A 23,320-nucleotide genomic window follows, 5' to 3' on the forward strand; every position below is an offset into this window, starting at 1 on the left:
CCTTGAAGGGGGCCTCCTGTGGACAGGAGTTCTGCTAAGTTCTAAAAGGCCAGATTGGGCTTTCTTGGGCTTCATCTCTGATCTGCCAGGACAGCCCAATCCCCTGCTCCTGTCCCTCCCCAGTGAGGAGAGGACGGATATGGGTTCCCGGGGTGTGTATGCTCTAACACTCCCCAGGTAATACGGCAGCCGCTTTTCCCACTGGCTGTACGCCTGATCCTGCTGGCTTGGAGCCCAGGCTCTCCAAGTCACCCTGACACACCCACTTCTACCAAAGCCTCCATATACTGCCATGGCCACAGGGGTTTCAAGTATTCAGTTTGCATAAGGAATCAACCTGAGATTTTCCTAAACTGCACTTCTCGGATATTCAGTATGTTACTCTTGATTCAGTACAGAAAAAGTCAACACCTGGACAATTATTGGAAAAAATTATATTTTGGAAGAACTCACTACATAAGGTGACAGAATTCCAAAAATCAAATTACATGAAAATATACATCGCAATTTCTTTGTACATTAGGTGTAGAGAAATGGGGAGGGTGTTGGGGGACACAGCATCTTCAATCACAAACCCAAAAGTTATTGGTGGGAAAAGCTTCCAGCTGGCCATGCTTTGTGAGTCCAACGTCAACATCAGGCAGAATGAAGACAAAGGACCAAAAAAACCCCTTGGGTGAATTCCAATCCACTGACTTTGGACCAGAAGAGTGGGCGCCGCGAGAGCTTGACGGCCAGAAAGATTATTGCTACACCCAATCGAAGACGTGCGTGATTGGATGCCAAGAGGAGAGCACCGAGGCCTGGCCGTCCCGGGCAGGTCCTCATTCAAGTCAGGTAGCTGCTTAGTGAGAGTCTCCGTATTGGAACTAAACAACTGGAAAATGCTCTGGCAGAAGGTACAAGAGCCCAGGGAAGTGTTTCCAAACAAAGAAAATACAAAAGTCTAGTAAATGAAAGCGTTTAATGAAGCCTCAATGGTTTAAAGGAAAATTAAATGGACAAGTTTAATCCTAATTGGTTTTAATCTGACATGCTTTAAGGAGTCTCTTTAAACTGATAAAGAAACAATGAATAGGGAAAGAAAACCTGCTAAAATCTTTCGAATGTACACGATTCTTAGTCTAACTACGAGAGCATCATTTGGTACACCGTGGATGGGGGTGGACATGGACAGTATAGATATTCTCCGGGTCACGTTGTGCTATGTACACGTCTTTACAATTCTTCCTGAAGGTTAAAGCAGTTCATTAGAATTCAGAATGCGTCATCATCTCTAAGTTGGCACTTGGAGGCTCTTGTCAGCACTGATACTGGCGTGTTTGATTGCAGCCCGGTCCAGCCAGCGTTTGCCAACTTGTTACGACATCAGTCCAGCTAGGTGGGGAGAGTGCCATGTTTCCCAAGTGGAGACCTGTGACAAACACAAACACAACATCAGGCTCACCATCAACATTCACCACAGACTGAAGGAAATAGGCCTTCCTACTTGTCACAGGGACACAGCATTTCTTGGGAAACTCTCCGGTTAAAAAAATGCTCTTTCATATTATGTTCAGTGGAGAGGGCAAGGAAAACTGAAGATGGAGCACTATGATCTCATGTGACTTGCACCACCATCTTGAGAGGGGGGGACTGTGTCTGTGGCTGGATTTGAACTTAGGGCTTCCAGATGCCAGGCCCTGTGCTCTGTGCATGATGGTACCCCCCCACCCCCAGTTGCCTCTAAATAATCCTGGCTCCTGGGGGTGGAGATGATGACTGCACCTCAAGATATGTCAATGGGACCTTGAGAACCAGTCTGCCGGGCTTCCTAACAGTCTCAGAAAGAAGGGAGATCAGCCCAGAAAAGTGGGAGAGGTCTCAGCACCCAAGGCATCAGGATGAGAGAAAACACATGGAGAAAGGGGCTGTCCCTCGTCCACTTCTGTTCTCTGCCTGGAAAGGTCCACAAAAAAAATGACTGTGTAGAAGTCCCTGGATGAGAGTGGAGGCAGCCAGTCAATGGGGTGACAGCTGTGGATTCAGCAGGATGGAGAAGGGCAAAGGCCTTCGAGCGAGGGGCCAACGCACTGGGGGCTTGGTTGGTCAGAGATGATGCCCCATCTCCTTTTCTGGCAAGATGAGGGGGAATGCTGAAGACATGTTCAGGGGTTTTCAGTCTCTCAGGCAGAAAATGAGAGGCCTTATGAAGAGGGTGGATTTGGAAATGGCTGGAGCCCTAAAGTGTCACCACAGCTCATGGCTTTGGGACCGGCCCTGCTGAACCCCATCATCTTTGGCACAGACAGCAGACTCATCAAGTGAAGGGCAGCTTCAGATCAAGTTTGATAAGGGCAAATGTCAAGGTTATGCTGAGGTGGTTCACAAATCTGCTTCCAAAAGACAAAATGGAAAAGCTTCGGCTGGAAAGCATTTCATCCAAAGAGGACGAAGGGCTTGAGTAGACCGCGAGCTTCCCGAGGCCACAGCTGGACTGAGTTCTTGGCTACAGTGTCTTGGCCCCAGGGCAAGGAAAGGGATAGCCACTCGTGCAAGTAGAGAGGTGGAAGGACCCTCAGCAGCCAGCTCCGTGGTCCCAGGTAGATGAGGCAGGGCATCCTGGGGAAGAAAGGTGGCCAGGGGCCTGGAGGCTTAGGCAGACGAGAGGGCTGACTCCCCAAGTTTTTGGAGGGCTGTCATCTTCTCTGCTTAGCTCCAGAATGAACAGAAAATTTGCAAAGAGGCAGATTCAGCCATCCTGGGCAGCTTGGAAAGAGATGGGCGAGGAAGCAGGGAATCCCAGAAGAAACAAAGGAAGCCAAAGTGGAGACTGTGAAGTTCCAGACGAAGGCGCCTGTCTTATTTTGGAGTTGTGGGGCTCCAGGGCAGGCTGCTCAAACAAGGAAGTGACATGGGAAGCTCTGGACAGCTCTATGGAGGCAGTGGCAAGGAGGAGGGTGATGAGAAGCAAGGGGAGCGAACGTAGGTGAGTCTCTGAACATAACCTGGGGACGAGTGAGAAAGGTCTGACCCTGTGGGCAAAGGTGGGAAGGGAGAATGATAAAGACTCCAGCATGGTGCCCCTGCCATGGACAAGGAGAAACCAGCCCAAGATGGTAGAGGATGTACAGGAGAGGAAAGAACCGCCCGCTGGTCCCTCCTGAATGCAGAATGGTGGGATGATGAAAGGCCTTGAGTTCAAGTCTCTGAGTAGTAGAACTACAGATGTCAAACCTCAAAAGAGAATTTAAGATGGGGAGCAGGCTCCAAGTATCCAAAGGGTTGTCCTAAGGTCAAGGTATTCAACTTGTTGTGACCAGATGCAGAGGGCAGGTGAGGAGCCATGGGGGGCACCACATCAGGCTGTCATCCTGGAACTGGATGTGGCAGAGCTGGACCCGAGAGGCAGGGGTGGAGGAAGGGGCATGCAATGTATACTTTGGGGGGGAGGGGGAGAGGAGCTTTGTGTTCAGGTTTAGCTGGCCCTCCAAGGACCATTTCGCTCAGGCATGCCAGGGCACAGAGGAATAACACTTTAATTGTTTTTGTATTTTAAAACAGTAACACACCTGCCATGACTTAACCAACTGTGAAACAATTTGGGGTTTTGAAGCCACAAGCCCCTGTTCTCTTGGCTCCCCCGATCCCAAATGTACTTTGTACTAGAGAAGTTGTTGGGTCCAGACTAAGAAATTGTACCCATGCTCACAGCTAGCTCTGGTCTCCAATTTGAGGACATCAGTGGTCCAATACACAATTATTAAACGTGGGCCCTGTGGAGAGTCAGCACCAGATAGACACAGGGGTGCATGAGAACAGCAGAGTGGGAGGGACAAGAGGCAGCCCAAGGGGCTCCTGAAGAGGTCCGAGTGCCACAAGTACCTAGGAGATGTCAGTGATGAAATGAGAAGTTGAGAAAGGCAGGACTCCCCGGAAGAGAAGACAGCCCAGCAGACAAAGAAGGCCAGAGTCGGAGGGTGGCCACACAATGTGCATTTGTTCTCTCTCAACCATGGAAGGTTTGAGCATCACATAACCACCTGATCCCTATGGTTCTGTGTCTGCCCAGAAACGCCCTTCTGAACATGACGGTGAAGAAACTGATCCAAAGAAGTGGAAATGGAGGGGATGCCCATCCAGTGGGGATGGCTGACCAAGTGGTGGCAGCACACAATTGTGATGGAATGTTACTGCGCTGTAAGAAATGACTAGTAGGATGATTTCAGAAAAACTCGGACTTGGATGGACTGGTGCATAACGAACAGCACCAGGAGAAGGCTGTTCACAGTATCGGCCACATGGTACGACGACCAGCTGGGCAGGACTCAGCTCTTCTCAGCAATACAACGGTCCAAGATAATCCCAAAGGCCTCATGAGGAAGCAGACTCTGCCCCTCTGGAGACAGAGCTGGCGCTGTCTGAACACAGACTGAGGCACATGGGCTTTCACTTTCTCCCTTTCCTTCATTCTTTTTTTTGTTTGAGTCTTGTACAAAATGACTAGCATGGAAATGTCTGACGCGACTGCACAGGATAGTCCCTGTCGGACTGCTCACCATCTCAGGGAACAGGGAAGAGAGAGGGGGATGGAATTTGGAACTCAAAACTGAAAAAAAGTTTAAAAAGTGTTTTAAAAAGTAATTGGGGAAATATGAAACATTATTTTAAAAAGAGAATAGCTGGGGAAGGGCAGGCATGGATGAGCTGCTATGTGCATCCTTAGAGGGACCATCTATCTCAAGACTATAAACCCACTAAAGTATTTGAGCACGGCACTAGGAGTCAAGGCTTTGGGGCCATGACTCAGCTAGGAACTCCAAGGATATCCAGGACAGAATTAAGAAGAAAAAGCCAGAGTCAGACACCAACCCAGCACAGCCCTGGGCAGACAGATGCCAACCCTATCAGTGCCTAGGCAGACAGACAGTTGCTAGTGCTAGGCCCCCTACCACCTGCTTCAGCAAAGCGGGGCAAACAGGTAGCCTTCAGCAGCCAGACCCCCCACTCTCTCCAGTGTAACCTCAGGGAAATGCAGAAACACCCCAGCCTCAGCACATGCCAGACACCAGCACTAGGACCCTGGCTCAGCACCAGGTAAGCTGCCAGATCCCTATGGCCTCTGGCAGTGCCAGCCACTCCTGCCCCCCACCCTAAGTGTAGCATCAGACACTGGACCTTAGCACAGCACCAGGTTAATAGCCAGGGCCTACAGCCCCTGGCACAAAAAGCCTGAGATAGTGCCCCTTCCACCCTGGGAGCAGAGCTCAAATTTAAAAGAAAGGAAAAATGCAAAAAAGATGAGCCAAAAACAACAAAAAAAAGAACCTGACCATAGAAAGGTATTATGGTGACAGGGAAGAACGAGACAAACTCAGAAGACGACAACACTGTCAAAGTACCTAAAGGCAAAGCCCCAAAGGGCTTAAAAATCATATAAGAGAGGGAGAAGAGTGTGTGACATAAGAGAATTAGGAAAAAAGAGTGAACAGCCCGGAAAAGGAAAACAACTTCTTAAAAAGTAGAACTGGCCAAATGGAAAAGGCAGTGAAAAAGCTACCTGAGGAAAACAACTCCTTAGAAGGTAGAAGTGGGCAGGCGGAAGCTAATGGCACTGAGGCATCACAAATTAATCAAACAAGTTCAAAAGGATGAAAAAATAGAAGAATAAGTAAAATACCTCACAGGAAAAACAAATGACCTCGAAAACAGAGCCAGGAGAGACCGTGTCAGAATCACTGGATAATCCCAAGGAGGACCTGGGTGGCATCTTTCAAGAAATTATCAAGAAAACTGCCTTGATGTGCTAGAACCAGGGCGCAGAACAGGCACTGAAAGAAGCCTCTTAATCTCCTCAGCAAAGAGTTCCAGAATAAAAACTCCAAGGAACATTACAGCCAAATTCCAGAACTATCAGGTCAAGGAAAAAATACTGCAAGTGGCCAGAAAGAAGAAAAAACCAAAGAGGACTGGAAAGGCGGAAATTTTAAACTTGGTTTCTTTTAATAAACTAGCAAGAACAAACTTGATCGCCTTTGCTATCTCATCGGAAATCAATTTTGCTTTTGTTTGATAAAATAAATAATGGACCAGTGGATGGGGGAAAAAACTGAGCCAAAATCTGTACAAGCCTAAGTGAGAAGGTTCTGCTTCAGTCCTGTCAAAAACACCCGGAGCCAACCTGCAAAAAAATGGAGAGTTCCCTTCCCAAGGACTTCACCCCATCTGTCTTATTTCCCTTCGACAAATAAAACAAAATCCATGTTTTAAAAAAGGGGTGAACAAAATGGATCTTAAACACAGGGGTGCTAGGGTGGGGTCTGACAACTCTAATTAGCCCTAATTTCCAACTGGCCTTTCCACCACAACCAGGCCTCACTCTCATGCTGAGACACCCCCCCACCCCCCCACTCCCCCCCCTGCGGCAGCAAGGGGCGTGCGTACAAGAGCCCTGGCAAAGTTGGCTCCCTCAGAGCCACCCTGGTGGAACCTGGTTTCATCACAGAAGCAAGCGTTGGAAAAGGATTCTGAACAGCAATGGGTCAATGCACCGCCGGCCGAGAAGAGAGGCTCTGAGCGAGGAGGGATCTGGCTGTCCAGACCAGAGTTTTGCAAGTTCAGCATTCTCAGGCTTAGGTACCAAGAACATACCTAAGTTGTAGAACAAATCTGACAAAATACCTTCTTTTGCTATTTCATTTACAGTTTGTGCAATGCTGGGAAGAACTGTTCTTCGGATTTTTGATAGTTTATAGTGAAATGATACCCCCAAAGCATCTTGGAATTATGCAAATAAGGTGTCTAAAAGGTCTATCTCCTTTGAACCAGAGACTCCATTGCTGGGCCTAAACCCTGAGGAAGCCCCCACGTACTCCAGGTACAGCAGCACTTTTTGTGACAGCCGAGAATGGCCCATGAATGGAATGGCAGATTCCCGTAAGAAATGATGTGTTGGAGGGACACAGAGAAGCCTGGAAAGATCACCATGAACCGACGCACAGGGAAGCTGACAGAGCCAAGAAAACAATATACGCAGTAACTACAGCGATGTGATGGAAACAGTAACCACGCACCAAAAATCAAGAGTCAACGTAACAAACAGGAACAATGAAGCAGGACCCAAGAGAAGAGAAGAGACGACGCCCCCTCCTCCACAGGCATCACACGACAGGTTCGTTGTACTGACCAGTTATGCCGATTTATATGAAAATTGGAAACTTATTTAAAAAGAGAATTTGTTTGTAAATCCATCTGGCCCTGTAGCTTTTTTCCTCTGGAGGTTCACTGAGGGGCTGTTCCACTTCTTTTTTTTTAAGACTAGGTTATTTAAACTGCTTACTTCTTGTTCTACTTAGCTGTGCATTTTATAAATATTCATTCATTCCACTTAAATGTTCAGTTTCACTGGCTGTACACTGGGCAACATGGTGACTAATACTAGTGGTTTATACAGTTTACTTAAAAGAAAAAAAAACCCCAGCTTCCCGCTTTCTTTCTCTCTCTTGCTGATCAAAGAGTGCACAACTCTATGGTTTTCCTTGGGGGACTCCTGTGGCTTGCACCCCCCAAATTTTGGCAGATTATCTTGCTGTCATTTTTTCGATGAAATTCTCTATGAGGATTTGCTCTCAGACTTACCTAACCTCTGGCAAAGTATACGACACAAGTTTCGAATGTTATTCTTGTGGATACAGGCAAGGGGTGCAAATGATTGCCATGGGAGGGATGGGTGGATGCCAAAGGGCCGTGCTACACCTTGTTCTGCTGGGTAACTTTTATCGCAGATTTGGTTCCAGACACAAACCAGCCCGGATCACTCCCAGCTTTGGCCCCTCTGGGGCCTATCTAATCCCTTCTCCATATGGTGACCCTTTATGTCCTAGAGGGCTGTCACCAGGGGCCCCTAAACATTCTTTCTTCTGGATGAATCGTCTCTGGCTGCTTCAACTGATTTTCAGATGGCCTGGGCGCAAGGTCTCCCCAATCCCCAAAGCCATCTGGATTTCAGAAAAGGAGCTGATACATACCACTGCAGAGGGGAGTCACAGGAGTCACCAAGGACTGGACTTTGGTCATTTCCTTGGATCATCATAGCAACCTTGGGAGGGGGGATTCAATGATTATCCCCATCTGACAGATGAGGACGCTGAGGCTGAGACCCACAGTCTTATCACTGCTAAGTCTTTGAGGTTGGACTTGAACCCAGGAACAGTGTTCTTATCCAGCTGACCCTGCAGTTCCTCAAGTCCAACAGCAGGGGATGTTAACAGGAGGCAAGTGAGAGAAGACAGGAGAAAAGGGGATCCCTAGCAGAGAGGAACAGAGCCTGACCCCCCCACCCCCACCCCACAACCAGCACCAGGCTTCCCTGGGCAGCACATTTCACTTATACTTCAGGCTCTCAAGTCCAGGACTGATTGGGAAGGTCACTGAGAGCCCCTCCGTTAGTGGAAAAGGAAACTCGAGCCCTGGGAGAGAAGCACTTGCCAGGGTCACTTGCGCCTAAGTGCCCGTGCTGGGACCTAGTCTGCAGGACCCATGTTGTATTGACAAAAGGGCCACACAACAGCTGATGACAATCATTTGGAGCAAAGTCTACGTGCACGTCAATGTTCAGATGCCAAGGTGCCACACCCTAAGAGGCCACTGGTGGGGAACTGAGGGATGAAGCCCAGATGGTCCTCTGCCCTGGAGACAAAGCCAGGCTGGTACTCTGCTTGCAGATTCACTGGAGATGAAACTGGGCCAGTCCTCTCCCCTAGAGACAAAGGCAGGCCAGTCCTCTGGCCTAGAGACGAAGCCGGGCCGGTCCTCTGCCCCGGGGACGAAGCCGGGCCAGTCCTCTGCCCCGGGGACGAAGCCGGACCAGTCCTCTGCCCTAAAACAAAGGCAGGCCAGTCCTCTGCCCCGAGGACGAAGCTGGGCCAGTCCTCTGGCCTAGAGACGAAGCCGGGCCGGTCCTCTGGCCTAGAGATGAAGGCAGACCAGTCCTGCCAGCTGGTACCAGAGCCGCAACAGGACAGATGTTTTTGTTTGGGCTTTGGTGCCAACTCCTGGAGCCTTGAGAACAGAAGGATTACTAACTAAATGGGGAAACATACCCTCTTAGGGTTGAAAGACACACTTACCCTGAAAAAGTGAAGCTACGAGCTGCTAGCCAAAGGTCACTCGAAAGCAGTCTCTTGGCTCTTCCTCACACAGCGGGCAACTTTCCTCTTGAATTCTCCATTCCGGTCTTCCCTCCATTCTTTCTGCAGGTGAACAAACGAAAGCCCAAGAGGATTAGAAGACGCTTCCTCTTAATCTTGACTATGTTTCAAACATCGCAAACTTCCACACACTGGCCAATTTTACACATAAAAAGACGGAATGGGAAACAGGGAAATCGACAAAACTTAGGCAGGAAGAACTGTACCAGGTGCTGCAAGGAAAAAAATCCAGCGCCCTCCCAAGTGGGGCCAGGCATCTGTGGCAGTGATTCAATGCAAATGGGGGCAAGGGGAAGATCAGAAGAGGTCAGCTTCATTTATATATCCCTGCCCTCATGTCCCCTAAAGAGAGATAGATATCCCTCAGAGTAAAAGAAAAAAGAGGGGAGGAGAGTTCAGCGTAACATAGGACACCTCCGTAGAGTCTAACTGTACATTCATTTGGAATCCCTCCTATTTTGAACCAACCAACCAACAAGCACTTATAATGTACGTCCCTTGGGCAGGCACTGAGAATGCAGCCCCAGCCCTCAAGGAGCAGAAAACACTGTGCAAGGAGCTCTGGGGGCTGGGAAATTAGCCCTCAGCTTTGGCTGGCAGAAGGGTGTGAAGGACCAAGAGACGGGACCACAGCTCAAAGGCCACCAGAGATCCTCATGGGCAGAGGGAGAGCGAGCCTAGGAACACAGAGAACTGGCAGAAAGCCATCAAGGACAGCCCCTTCAATTTACAGGAAACTGAGGCACAGAGAGGCTGAATGCTGTAAGGGCAAATCCTGAAAGTCTGAGAAGCGGTCTATGGGGTCAGACATGTGGCCATGGAGGGACAGGGTGGGGTGGCTGGAAGCCTCCTAAGCTGGGCAGTCAATCAGAAATCAACAAAAACTTAGTAAGGACAAAGAATGAAGTATTCTCTGCTCCCAAGAGTTCACAGAATACACAGGACCACAAATATGGAGGAGTGGGCTGGAGACCAATGGGGCAGTGTGCAAGAGACACCTGGGGGTGTCAAGGACAGGCCCAGACTGGCTCTGTGGCCAGGGGTGTCCCTGTCCCTCCCTCAGGGCATCAGACCCACAGATATCTCCTGCCAGGGGTGGAGGCTCTCTGGGCTTGGCCTGGGCGGAATCTCTCCTCCCTGCCCCTGGATCCTGTCTTCAAGGCTGCTTCTCCTCTGAGATGGCCTGAGATAAGCCTCTCCTCTCTGAACAGTTTGGTTCATCTACATTGTCTGTAAAATGCCGTGCTGAGAATGAAGCTCTGCTCCATAGAGTCTGGCAGTGTGGAGGGCAGTGCCTGGTGAGGCACACCATCAGCTGGGGCTCCCCGCCAGGCACCGCTCAACGCGGACTGGATCCCGCAAGTGGGTCAGAGTGAGTGGTTTCTGCCCTGTCTGGCAGGCAGCTGGAGCCCACAAAAGTCCAGCAACTCTGAACGGCACTCATCCTGAAGATTCTAATGACGAATGTGGGAAAGACACCAAGGAAGGCATATCCCCAAGGCCGCTCTGTCTGCCCTGCAGGCACACCTGACTAGCTGTACTATGCCATTGGTGTTTGCTCCCTGAGCAGCTGAGAGTGCCAGAAACCACCCTGGGCTGGTCACAGCCCGTCTGCCTCAGTTTTCTCAACTGTAAAGTGTGGATCACAAAACTACCCACCTGCCAGGGTCCTTGTGAGGATCAAGCAAGAGACTCTTTGTAGAGTGCTTGGTTAGCACAGTGCCTGGCACACAGTAGATTTCCTCTTCCCCAAGTGGTCATTCATTCATGTGACCCTCCCTCATCTTCTAACACTTGGCAGCTCTTACTTGGGATCTCCAAAGGCTACAAGGCTAGCTATTGGCCCCAGGAACACCACCTCCCTTGGGGCTCTGAGGCCCTGACAGCTTTGCTGAGATCCTGGAAGGGGGCCATCATGGAGGAGGGGGAGGGGTAGAAGAGCCCAGCGGCCTCTATAAAAGGCCTTCCCCCAAGTCAGGAGGGCCAAGCTCACAGGTGCCAGGCTTGATACGAAAAGCTCATGAATCACTTGGAAATAAAAGGCTTCTATTGACCCTGTATTATCTTCCATTGGGCCTCTTCCCATTTTTCAGATGGACCATGTGAGGGTCTGAGAAGGGAGCAGATTTGAGCCGCACTATGAAAGTGAAGGCTTTGGGTCTCTCTTCCTGGAAATTCCCTCACGTAGGAGAATGAGCTTGTGTGCCAGCCCAGCAGGGCAAGCCGAACACACCTGACATCAGCCCAGCTCAGGCCATCAGTCACTCTCCCTCTCCTGGGTCAGAGGGTAGGATTCAGAGAAACAATATGATGCCCACTCGACTCCTGTTACCCATAAGGCAGCTTCTAGGGAGTGACTTCTGAGCCAAGGAAAGGGGTCTTGAAAACCCCCACTTACAGATAGCTCTCAATTGGGAATCTGGCTGAAGTGAGGCTGGCCACCCCCACCAGGGTTCGTCTCTTGTGACGTCCCTGTAAATGTTGTCCTGGGTGAAAGGAACTATCGACAGTTAAGAAAAGAAGCAGGTCCTGGAAAAGCCGAGGAAGCTGGCTAGGCCGGAGTGGATACCGCAGAGTTTACTGCGGCGGAGGTGATAACTATGGGACCAGGAAGCTCTGGAGACAGGACTGAACCAAGAGGAGGAAGAGCAGTGCACCACCCCTGGTACTCATTTGCAGAAATCCCCCATTCCTAGGGAGTTCCAGAATCCACATTCCACACCGGGCAGGCACTAGGCGAACAACCATTTTGCCTTCTCGAGTAATGGCATGCCTCACCATCATGGTCTTGCATGATGTTCCACACCAAATCTTTTTTCTGTACAAGGCAGGTCCATGTTAAACCAGATTCAAGGGGACTGGATCTAGTGGGCAGAGGTAACCAAGAACTACCATGGTGACTTAAATTGCAACCAGGGGTGGCCCTCCCTGCACACTGAGCTAGGGAAGCTCTCCTCTGCCCACTGCATGTCCTCCTACGTAAAATGAGTTCCTTTTGTCAGGTACACATCCTATAACGCTGAATGCACTTGTGAGGGCCAGAGTACAGAGACCAAGAAACAAACTGGAGGAAGAAGGGACTCCTGTAAGCCCTGGACAGGCTAGATTCTACCCGAGAGATGAGGATGCAGAGGCCCAAGCTGAGGTTCTCAGATTTACTGGTTAGCTCCAATTGGACACGTGAAGTAGCTACACGCGTGTGTACGCACACAAGCACGATCCCTCCAAAGACTCACCACCCACACAGGAATAGGAAGGTGGTCGGTAAGCACACATGCACCCACCCAAGCCCAGGACCTCGAACCCACGCACGGGGCAAGGCAAGATCCAGTGTGATCGACACAAGCCCTTCTATGATGCCAAGTCGCTCAGAGGCCCCGTCCTCCTGGGGCTATGGATCATGCAGGCCCAGCACTTCCAACTAAAGACCAACCCAAAAGTGTCAGATGAAGCACCGTCTAGACACCAGGGACGAGGCTAGGCCTGGGGGAGTCCGAGGAGGAAGAATGAGACCACCCATTCTCACCTCTACTAGGAAGACCGCAGAGACAGCACCCAAACTGAACTAATAAACACAGACAGAAACCAAGTGCACACGGGCTAAACCGAGAGAGCCGGAAGGGGGATCAGGAAAGGCTTCAGGCAGAGGACCAGCCTGATGACTGGCTGCAATGGGGTCGAGGGTCAGACATCCTCCTGCGCCCAACAGTATTGGGGGCAGATCCAAGCAAGCGAGGGGTCAGGGCCGGCTCCCCCAGCAGAGAAGAGGACAGTTTGGCTGGAGCCCAGAGGAGATGCAGAGGAGTGTGGGTATAGAGGTGAGCTAGAGCCAAATACTGAGGGCCTTGAAGAGCCCGGCAAGTCTGCACTCAACCCAAGAGGCAAGAGGGAGTCACGGCAGGTTCCTGAGCAGGGGAGACAGAGGGAAGCCTGAGCGGAAGCTGAGGGGGTGGAGGGCAAAGGCGAGGACCACCCGAGGTCACCAGAACCTCCAGAGCCTGCCTGGAGGTGAGATGTGGCCCCAAGGGTGCCGATGAGATCACTGAAGGCACGCCTCGCTAGGACAGAGCCCAGAGGTGTGCATACACCACGGGGACGGGCAGAATGAGGGTGAGTGAGGCTCAACGCTGCAGAGGGGATGAGTGAAACTGGGGGTCAGGAGCAGATGGCTGCTAACGGTAGAGACAGTATGAGGCCAAGCGTCCCAGGAGGGGAGGGCCCAGGAAGGAGGCCAGGAAAGGGGTCGTCAGGGCCTTTCCCTCCAGTCTCAACCAGAGAAGCCCAGAGAGCCTGGCTCAGCGAGAGGACAGAGCAGGCCATCAAGGCGGGGGAGGTGGGGGGACGGGGGACGGACGGGATGGGACTCCTGCAGGATACAGGCAAGCAGTGGGTTCGGCTCTGCCCCACAATGTCGCCTCTGAGTCAGGGAGGAGAGGGATCTCAGGGCGAGGCTCTGCCGTGGACTGAGGCCAGACATGGCCAAATCCCAGTGACTGGAAGGTCTTCTGGAGTAACTTTTAGGCCACATGCAATTCCTGCCTTGTCCATGCACCTGTGGCTGAGGTGACACACTGCACCTCCTCCCTCCCCACCATGCCCCTCCACATGTCTGGCTCAGGTGTCTGTTACTTCCCACTTGCTGAGCACAAATTCCCCCAGGGCAGGGACCATTTTGGGGGGGGCTGTTTGAAGAAGAGGGGAACAAAAGAGGAGGGGGTCTGCAGGGCAGCCACACCACAAGGCAGCCATAAACATCCAAAATTGACAGACACAACCACAAAACACTCAGCTCGCCTCAGGAAGGCCTATTTCCAACTTACGGCTGCGTCCACATTGGCGGGCGAGTCTCCGTTGGGATCCGCCAGCATGGAAATGACGCTGATCATGATGGTTTCCACTGTGTGGATGGGGAGCCAGCGCTCTTCTGGCTTTTCATAGCCATATTTGTCTTCCCCAGGTTCGTGAAGGATGGAAATGCAGACATCGCCATTTTTGTCAACTGAAAGAAACCCACAAACATTGAAAACACGGGTTGGTGGCCTTCTGCGGCAGGCCCAGGGGGCCGCTTTCCGGATGGTGCTGGCCGGAGCTGCGGCCACAGGGACTCTGCTCCCTGCCTGCCCCATCACCTGCCAGCACTCTGCAGTGTCTCTGAGCTCTTCCCAGCTCTGCCCTGAGAGGGACAGACATGGGGACGGAGGCCAGGGCCACCTCTCTGGCCTTCAGCCCCAAGAAATGCAAAAGAAACCAAGGATGTGGAAACAGCTACCCAAATATTTAAGACAAGTTCACAGAGCCGCTGCTTCAGGGGACCAAGATGCCCCTAAGTGTCTTCTAGCTTTCTCCCTGCTCTTTTGGCTCCGAGATGACAGTGGACCCAGACAGGACCTAGGGAGAGGAAAGAGGGGGAGGGAGAAGGGAGAGAGCAGAGGGGAACTGCTTCCACACCATCCCCTCAAGAGGAGTGCAGGAGCACGGGAGGATGTTAGATGAGGTCATTTCAGTCCTGTCTGTGACCTCTTTCTGACCCTGTTTGAGGTTCTGGTGGCAGAGATACTGGGGCAGTTGGACGTTTCCTTTTACAGATGCGGAAATTGAGGCAACAGGGTTAAGTGACTTGCCCCCAGGCCTGGGGCTCTATCCATGGCACCTCCCATCAGTTCCTATTTGAACCTGGGGCTGCTCCGGGGATCCACCCTCGTGGGCTGCCCATGCCTCACTGCTCTCAGAGGTCTGCCCTGACCTAAGAAACCTCCCTCCGCTCAAGCTGACGAGGCTCTCGGCAAGTGGCTTTTTAAAAAGAATCAGTGAAGAGACAAGCTCAAGCTACGAGGATGCTGGGACATCCGGGCTGGCGGGAGTTCCAGGGACACAGCTACTCCCTTCCCTTGGCTTTACGGGACAAAGGGCCCGAGACCAGGCTGAAAGCCCAGTGAGCACTCAGTCACTGCAGACGGATTTCAATCCCCTCCATTCTGCCAGTGGCGTGTCACCGTCTCTCCTCGAGTGAGGGGGTTGATGCTAGATTCTTTCCACGATTCAAATGTGGTCCCGCGCCTTGTCCCCCCTCTCCGTGTCATGTCCCCCAGCCCTGACTGGTTCTCTGAGGCATATTCCTGTACCTGAATGGAGCCAGAGCGGGCTCGTCCTTCAGACTCCGCAACTGCCTGTGGCACCTGCTCCCCTCCCCTGGCTGGCCCCATGGCCCTCCTGCCCTGCTCAGGGCAGAAGTCTGGACCATTCTTGGTACCTGCTTCCGCTCTCCGTAGCCCGGCCTTCACTGAGCCTCCCCGGACTGCTGGCTGTCCTCTCTGGCTGCTTTACCAGCCACCCCTGTACACCTCCAGAACAGCCTTCCTTGTGCTCTATGCTATCTGTCTGTGCCTAGGGGCTGTGCTCTGATGTCTGCTGCCCCAGACCGTATGGCACCAAGGCACCAACCGGAGAAGCCACATGGGAGCTGGAGACAGAGGACGGAGGGTCACAGCTGGCACAGGTCTCAGGTCCCCCTCTGCTGCCCCTGGCAGTTAGCAGTCAAGGTCACTCTCAACAGTGGGACAGATCTGTCCCACGTGGCCAGAGGCATCGGGCCACTGGGCCTGACACAAAGGATGGGACCCATGAGGAAGAAGGCAAGCCCTTCCCTCGGGATGCCTAGCTCGGGTCCTGGGGGTCCTCGTTCCCCTTCCTGTCTGTGCTGTGATCATGGACACCTCCCCTCAGGCGCTCAGAAGGGCAAAAAAAGGCCCAGAAGCCCCAGCCACGAGCCACAACACTGTGGTCGAGGCCTCTCCATGGGGACGGTTCCCAACAGCTTCGTATTGGGATTTGTGCCGGCTCCCCCAGCCCTGCCAGGAGAGCCTCAGAGCCCCAAGGGTCATCAAAGACTGCTCAGGTTCCACCCTGCTGGGCATTTCTGAAAGAAGTGTACGTCGTCTCACAATGCATGCTCCTTATTTCATTCTCCGTACATCCTGCGGGGAACACAAGTTCTTGGCACACCCTAAGTGTTTAGTAAGGCTTTGCTGATCAGATGTTATCATATCAAAACACCAATCCAACAACAAATTTATATTAAATGTCCACAGCAGGTACTCACAAGGTACCAACATTAGAATCGGGGAGACAACAAGCGAATAAACACAACTAGGCTAGTTTGGGGGTGGGAGGAGAAAGCAATGAGAGGGGGCAGCTAGCCTGGCAAAGGTGCGGAGGCAGGACCTCCTCCAGCAGGCCTGCCCTGGGAAGGGTGAGAGATCAGCCCTGTGCTTTGGCGTCAAGGAGCCCAAGCTCCAGACAACAGGCTATGAATGCTCTGGAGCAAGCAGTGCTCCCAGCTGTCTGCCACACCAAAGCAGACATTGAAGGGACCTAAGGCCGACTGTGGCTCTTCCAGAGCCCCCGGCTCCCCTGACCACAGTAAACACTCTCTTGGCCCTGAGAACACACGTTCTAACCCTAAATGCACAGGCCAGATGCAGCCCACCCCAGGTGTCTACACAAGTCAGATCAAGCCCAGCCACGGTGATTCAATGCAGCTGTGGCCTACACTTCAGCTTCCTTCCTGATTCTACGACCAAGGCCCTGCTCACAGTTCCAAAGCTTGCAAAGGTAAAAAACAAACTTGGGAGACTCACCGTTTGGATGCCATATCTCTGTGATGAACTTCATTTTTGGTGGTCTGAGGGGGTAGTCTTTTGGGAAAGTGAGATGAGCTTTAAAAACACCCCCTTCACTGCAAAGACAAAGAGAATGTCTCATGAGAAACCTCAGAAAAGTAAAAACCTCATTTCCTACCTCTTGGCTGTGACTTCAGCTGGTGACAGAGGGGCCCCGAGGTAGACACACAACACACACGAGACTCTTTTAAAACTCACCAAGACCACATCTTTCCTGTCAGATTGGCTAACATGACAAAACAGGTAAATCATAAATGCTGGAGAAGACGTGGGAAAATTGGGACATGAACGCATTGTTGGTGGAGTTGTGGCCTGATCCAACCATTCTGGAGAGCAATTTGGAACTTTGCCCAAAGGGCTATAAAAAAGTGCATACCCTTTGACCCAGAAATACCACTGCTAGGTCTGTATCCCAAAGAGACCATACAAATGGAAAAAGCACCCACATGTACGAAAATATTTATAGCAGCTCTTTTTGTGGTGGCCAAGAACTGGAAATTGAGGGGGTGCCACCAACTGGGGAATGACTGAACAAGTTATGGTATGAATGGAATGGAATACTACTGTGCCATAAGAAATGATGAACAGGTGGACTTCAGAAAAACCTGGAAAGCCTTACATGAACTGATGCCGAGTGAGGGCAGCAGAACCAGGAGAACACTGTACACAGTAACAACCTCATTGTGCAATGACTGACTTTCATAGACTTGGCTCTTCTCAGCAATGCAAGGTTCTAAGACAGCTTCAACAGATTCATGATGGAAAATGCCATCCACATCCAGAGAAAGAAACGTGCTCTGCGCTCTCTCTTTTGTTCTGTTTTGTTGTTTCTTCTTTCTTGTGGTTCATGCCACTGGTTATGGTTCTTTGCAACATGACTAATGTGAAATCATATTTAATGTGAATGTATATGTAGAGGCCATCTTGGGGAGGGGGGAAGGGAGAGAATTTGGAACTCAAAAGCTTGTGGAACTGAATGTGGGAACTTAAAAATAAATAAATAATAATTAAAAAAAAAAGAAAAGAAAAAACATGTTCGTCCTTTCGACATGAAAAAAGAAAACCTCACCAAGGCCAGGCTTGTGACTTGAAGTCAAGACCAAAGAACAAAAACTTGGAGAACCTCGGCTGCTGAAGCTCTGGGGCCTGGGCATCTAGCCCAGTTGCCATGGCCTTCAGGACTCCCTGCCTTTCCTGTCCCTTCCTCCTGACTTTCTGCTCCCCCTGCCTCCCTTCCAGGCCATGCCACGCAGTGCCGCCATGCTGCATTGGGGGAGAAGCTCCTGGTGCTTTGGGGCCATTGGGCAGATCTGGGGGCATTTTAAACTCCGCTTTTTCTTTTCTTGGGGGTGTGTGTTCTACTGCTCCTCTCTTCTCCTGTGGGGAGAAGACCCCTGACTTGTCCAGGAAGGTGCACCCCCACCCCAGCCTCTTGGAATCCAATCTCTCCAATCAGAGGGAACCACGGGCTGGAAGCTTCATGATGTCTGAGTCTGCCTGCTGGAAGGTTCACAAGTTTTATTTATAGATGGGAAGCCAAGGATTCCTTGGGGGGGAGGGGGAAGGGAAGAGTCAGGTGCTTTAGGGCACTCTGGCCACTCAAGAGTCGTTCAACAGGCACAGATTAGGTGGAAGGGAAAAGACCAAGCCACTGGCCAGAGCAGCCCACAAGACTTGCAGGCCTGGGAAAGCTGGCCCACTAGAATGAGAAAACTCTCTAAAACTTCCAGCTTTTACTGTAAGGAGCATCGCCCCTACACCGGCTTCCTGACTTTCTGTCTGAAGCTCATGGGGAACGAGGTTCACCTCCATTCTTCATGGCAGTCTTACCAGTCCTGTGGAATGTTCGTCATTTCTCCCCAAGGATGATGAACACCCCTAGTCTCTTAGGCCACACCAGCCCGGACCGTCCTGCCCTCGTCCTCCACGCTCCATCTGTCAGAACAGCACCCTCTCCCCTAGACTGGAGACTGGGCAGACCATGCCTCAAACACCCACTCAGGGCAGCTGCTCTCTACCTTGTGCTATCAAAATGGGGCTCAAGCCAGCCAACCCTCCCACCTTTTTGCTGTACACTGGCAGAATCCCCCAGAGGAGAGAGAGATGCTTCTCCTCATTTCTGCTTAGAGCTCACCCAGTGGGCAGGTTTGTCCAAGTCTGACCAATCAGCTTTGATGACTAAAAACTTCCACTGGAGGTGCCAGGGCCGGCAGCACATGGACCACAGAAAGGTAGCTGGTATGTGCCCAGCTCTGGCCGAGGTGCCCTGGCTGACAGATCAGGGGGCTGCTCCGATCATCCGTCACATAGACACGACTGAGTTCTTCCTCTCCCCTTCAGGAAATGCCGCCTGCAACTCAGCTCAGGCCCAACTAACTCTCTTGTCCTGGAAGCCTTTATGGACCCCTACTTCCCTGCACCCTTCCCAGCCCTGCTGCTCCCCCCTCTTCTCTCTTCACCTCTCTCTCTCCCCCTCTATCTGCCCTAATAGAATACAATCTTTTCAACAGAGCGGGGCCTGTTGTTTCTTTGTGCATGGACTCCCATTAAACAAGGAGCACTCGTAACCCGCGCTGGGTGCAGGGAGCCCAGTCCTGGGCTGAGCCCCAAGGCGCTTATACGCATTCTCATTCACACTTGTGTGCCCACAAGTCACAAGCAAAGGCGAGCTGAGGCATCCCGTCCTCAGTCCTCCTGTCCCCCCACATAACGGTGCCCAGCTTCCTGCTCCCTGATTCTGTCTTCTGTCCCTGGAAGGCATTCCCGCCTCTCACCCACTCTTTCATTAAGTGTCCGCTGGGTGCCAGGCACTTTACAGATGAGGAAACTGAGGCAGGCAGCAGTTAGGATGTGACCTGCCCAGGATGCCACAGCTAGGGAATGTCTGAGCCTACACTGGCACTCAGGTTTTCCTCCTGACTCCAGGCCTGGTGCTGCGGGTACCACCAGCCACTTTGTAGAGGTGGCCTTTCTGGCTTCTCGGCCCAGCTGCGGGAGCCCCCTCCCCTCTTAGGCGACCCTGTCCTGACTTTGTTCCTCCTGTGGCCAAGGACACCAAAGCTGACAGAACTCAAGTAATTTCAGTAAGCAGTGTCAGAGAGAGCATTTGAACTCTGCTCTCTTCCTGACTCCAGCATGTTTCCTTGCTCACACAGCGCCAGGATGGGAGTCCAGGTCTGATTCCTTGGGCTCACGGAAAGCCACCCACTGAGACACACACACAGCGCACCTCAGTCTGTCTCTTGGGGACCGCTGCACACCAGGAACATTCCCATTCCAGCCACAAGCCCAGCCTGGGCTCGGATGACGGACAGAGCTGCTGAGCAGCATTGCTACTGGGAAGCAGGGTCTGTGCCAGAAGATGGCAAAGGACTGTGCCTGGTGCCCTCCAGGCTGTCAGTGTCAGCAGTGCCATAAGAACCGTAACTTCCTACGGTCACTACCATGTTCATCCAAGACCCAAAGAGCTGACATCGTAGTGGGGAGACCCGTCCAGTCCTCCGGTGCTGGAGGGAGGAAGACAGTCATCAGCCCAATACCAAGCACGGCTCTCATAGAGGCCTCTCAGTGGTCACTGCCCGGACAGGATGGCTGGGCGGGTCCTATCTAGCGCATTCAGCATTGTGACGGGACTAAAAACTGTGCCAAGCTGCCTGTGGGCTAGCCATGTTGTGGAAACAGTGACACACGGTACTTGGAAAATGTGGCAGCCTGGTGAGCGGGGCAAGCACTGCTCACTCCCTACGGCTGATGGGGGAGGACACGGGCACCCTTGCTAGTCCCAGGCCTAGATGGAGACCGGATTCAGACGATGATGCTTAGAGAGATTTCCCTCACGCCAGCAGAGAGACCAACCCACAAGGACTCGCTGTGCCAGGCAACAAGATATAAGACAAAAACCAAACCACGGCTGCCCTAATGGGGCTTCTGCACCATAAAAATGTATGTGGATTGATACAAAATGGACAAGCATGAGGTAGCTTTGGGAAGTCCTCAGGAAAGGCTTCGTGGAACAGCCGGCGCTGGAGCCTACTCTTCAAAGGACAGGAGCCTTCTGCACGGCAGGGCAACCGGTGCCAAGGCTTACCACGGGGAGCTGGCCCAGGAAGTCCAACCTACGCCTGAAGAAAATGCTTTGGGGACATTTTGAGGTTTCCTCCGGAGGTCCGAGTATCCCGAGCGCCAACCCTCTCACCATGGCTGGGGTGTTATTTACCCATCTAAGGGGGAGTGGGATGCTCCACTTTTCTCCCCTGAATTTGAAATGGCCAGAACTCGAGTGTCCAGTTAATAAAGGGTCACAACAGGTCAACATAGCCCAAGAGGCAGGATTTTACATTCAAGAACACATTCTATCCAGGACATTATACTTTCTTTCCAATTAAAAAGAAAAATACCAACCAACATCTTAAGGTCAAACACACATTTTAATCAAGAAGTTATTCTGTATTAGGTTTCTTTAGTAGCTCAGAAAGATGGGTGACTACAAAAAAAATCACTGGTTTTCTTCAACCAAGTACAGTCTCCACTGAACTCTTCTCTTTAGAAATGACCTTTTTCTATAAAATATTGCAGAATATTTCATCTTGCTAATCAGCACTAAAGTAATACTAGACTACATCCATCAGCCGAAGGTTTTTTGTGTGAATGTATGGCACGAAGACTAACAAGTCTTGACAAACGGGGCAAGCCAACAGTTCGGGTTTGACGTTCTCCAGATTCTAAGCCCTGTTTCTTAATATACACCCAGGGCACCAAGAATCAGTAATCAATACGCAACAGACTGTTAGGATTCCCCCGCTCCCCAAGCAACACGCACTGCCAGGTGATACTTACTAGAGTGTGTCTGGGGGGCCGATGATGAGGACTTCCCATCGGTACAGATCATTGTCATCTATTAAACCAGCTGAAAAGCCTTCGACTGGATTCTTGTTGAGCTCTGCGAACACAAGAAAGCTCTGGTAAACTCCAAGCACGGCACCTGGCACCAAGCAGTGAAGAGAACACAAGCATGGCCTGCCCTGAGGAAGCTCCCCACTCCCTCTCACCCTTGAAAACTGGGGGGTGGGCGCAGGATAGCGAGAGCCTGGGCCTAGGAGGGGTCCAGCAGCAGACAAAACAAGGACCTTGCTGCAAATAGACAATTTTCTCTACCCAGGACAACAAGGACTTAATCAGGTTTAATCCTCTGGTTAAAGCAGAAGCCTGAATTACTCTGTACGTTTGACCTCTCTGACTGGTGGCTAAGGTGTGATAATGAGGGGAAGCACTATTACCAGTGCTGGAAGCACCTGGCCTTGCTGTCGTTATGTTTTTCCCTCCCTGGGCTAAGCCCACCCCCTTCAAACACCAGGATCACAGATGTAGAGCCAGAAGGGATTTTAGAAGGCATTTCATCCATCCATTTTACAGATGAGAACACTGAGGTGTTGGAGAGCTTTTCTCTTTCCACCAGTGAGTCCCCCAGACTGTCCCAGCCTAGTGACAATGAAGAAGCCAGTCGCAGGCCCCCTGGAGTCTCTAGCCTCTCTTAAAGCCAGGGTATATTTTTAGCTACCTGTGATCATTTGATCCAATAGGCTTGACCCAAATGAAAACACAATTTCAGGTCACTGAATGGCTATTTTTTACATTTGCTCATGATTTTATCATCCACTCTAAATGTTGACAGGGTAGACAAACAAAATCAATGTTTTCTTCTGAAGCCAGCTTTTAAAGCTGGTACAAAAGTGATTTTCCCCTTAAAATCCCTCAGGAGGAGCAGGCTGAGTGTGTGAGCCAAGGTGTCCCACTGCTCTCAAGCATGGGGCAGGAATGATGGGCTATTCTGACCTAACCAAGGATTCATCCAAATAACTAGCTATCTAACTTGAGTGTGTAGGAGTGCGTGGCTGGGTGCCTGCCTTGGGGACCAAGCGACAGCAGCCCAAGGAGTGGGGATCTAGCCAGGCTGCAATGGACAGTGCTCCTGTTAGTGGGGTCCCAGATGCTGGGAAATGCAGACAGAGAGAGGGCCACCGAGTGCAGCTATTTCACCAACAGAGGTTTTGGAATTTCCTCTTTGTTGTTCAAGATCTCCTAGATTCTCCCCACAGAGCCCTAATGGACTTCCTCATTGTGTGGCAGATCTGCAAAAAGCCTAGAGAGGTTCTTTGAGGCCACATGCTAGCAGCCAGCAGCAGACCCTGCCTGCTTTCTGAGGCTCACCCCAGATTCAGAGAGCTTCATCATTCGGGGGCCGGCTGCTTGGCAGTGGTAGTGTTTGTCCCTCGTTCTCGAAGAGGACCATGGCATCAAGGAGGTGATGCCTTGACTTGCAAATGAACTGGATTTAAGTGAGGCAGGGCTGTGCAGAGTCACCAGCCTCACTCCCTCCTCCAGAGCCATCTGGGGCCAGTAGCCAGATGGATCAGGATGACTGGAGATGGACCCTCCCATCCCCCATTTGGTAGT

General features: G+C 51.5%; 1 protein-coding gene across 1 annotated transcript in view; it reads right to left on the minus strand.

The window, feature by feature from the left end:
• Positions 1-417: 417 nt before the first annotated feature.
• Positions 418-23,320, minus strand: part of UBE2G1 (ubiquitin conjugating enzyme E2 G1) — a 55,204-nt gene continuing 32,301 nt past the window's right edge. Inside the window, exons 2-6 of the mRNA XM_036756152.1 lie at positions 21,704-21,806; positions 16,826-16,923; positions 14,009-14,187; positions 9,108-9,230; positions 418-1,414 (exon numbers count right to left, since the gene is read on the minus strand). Coding sequence (XP_036612047.1) covers positions 9,144-9,230; positions 14,009-14,187; positions 16,826-16,923; positions 21,704-21,806 — 467 coding nt within the window. The 3' untranslated portion in view covers positions 418-1,414; positions 9,108-9,143. The remainder of the gene's footprint in view (positions 1,415-9,107; positions 9,231-14,008; positions 14,188-16,825; positions 16,924-21,703; positions 21,807-23,320) is intronic.

This window comes from Trichosurus vulpecula, chromosome 4, assembly GCF_011100635.1.
Source record: "Trichosurus vulpecula isolate mTriVul1 chromosome 4, mTriVul1.pri, whole genome shotgun sequence".
In the NCBI taxonomy this organism is placed as follows: Eukaryota; Metazoa; Chordata; class Mammalia; order Diprotodontia; family Phalangeridae; genus Trichosurus; species Trichosurus vulpecula.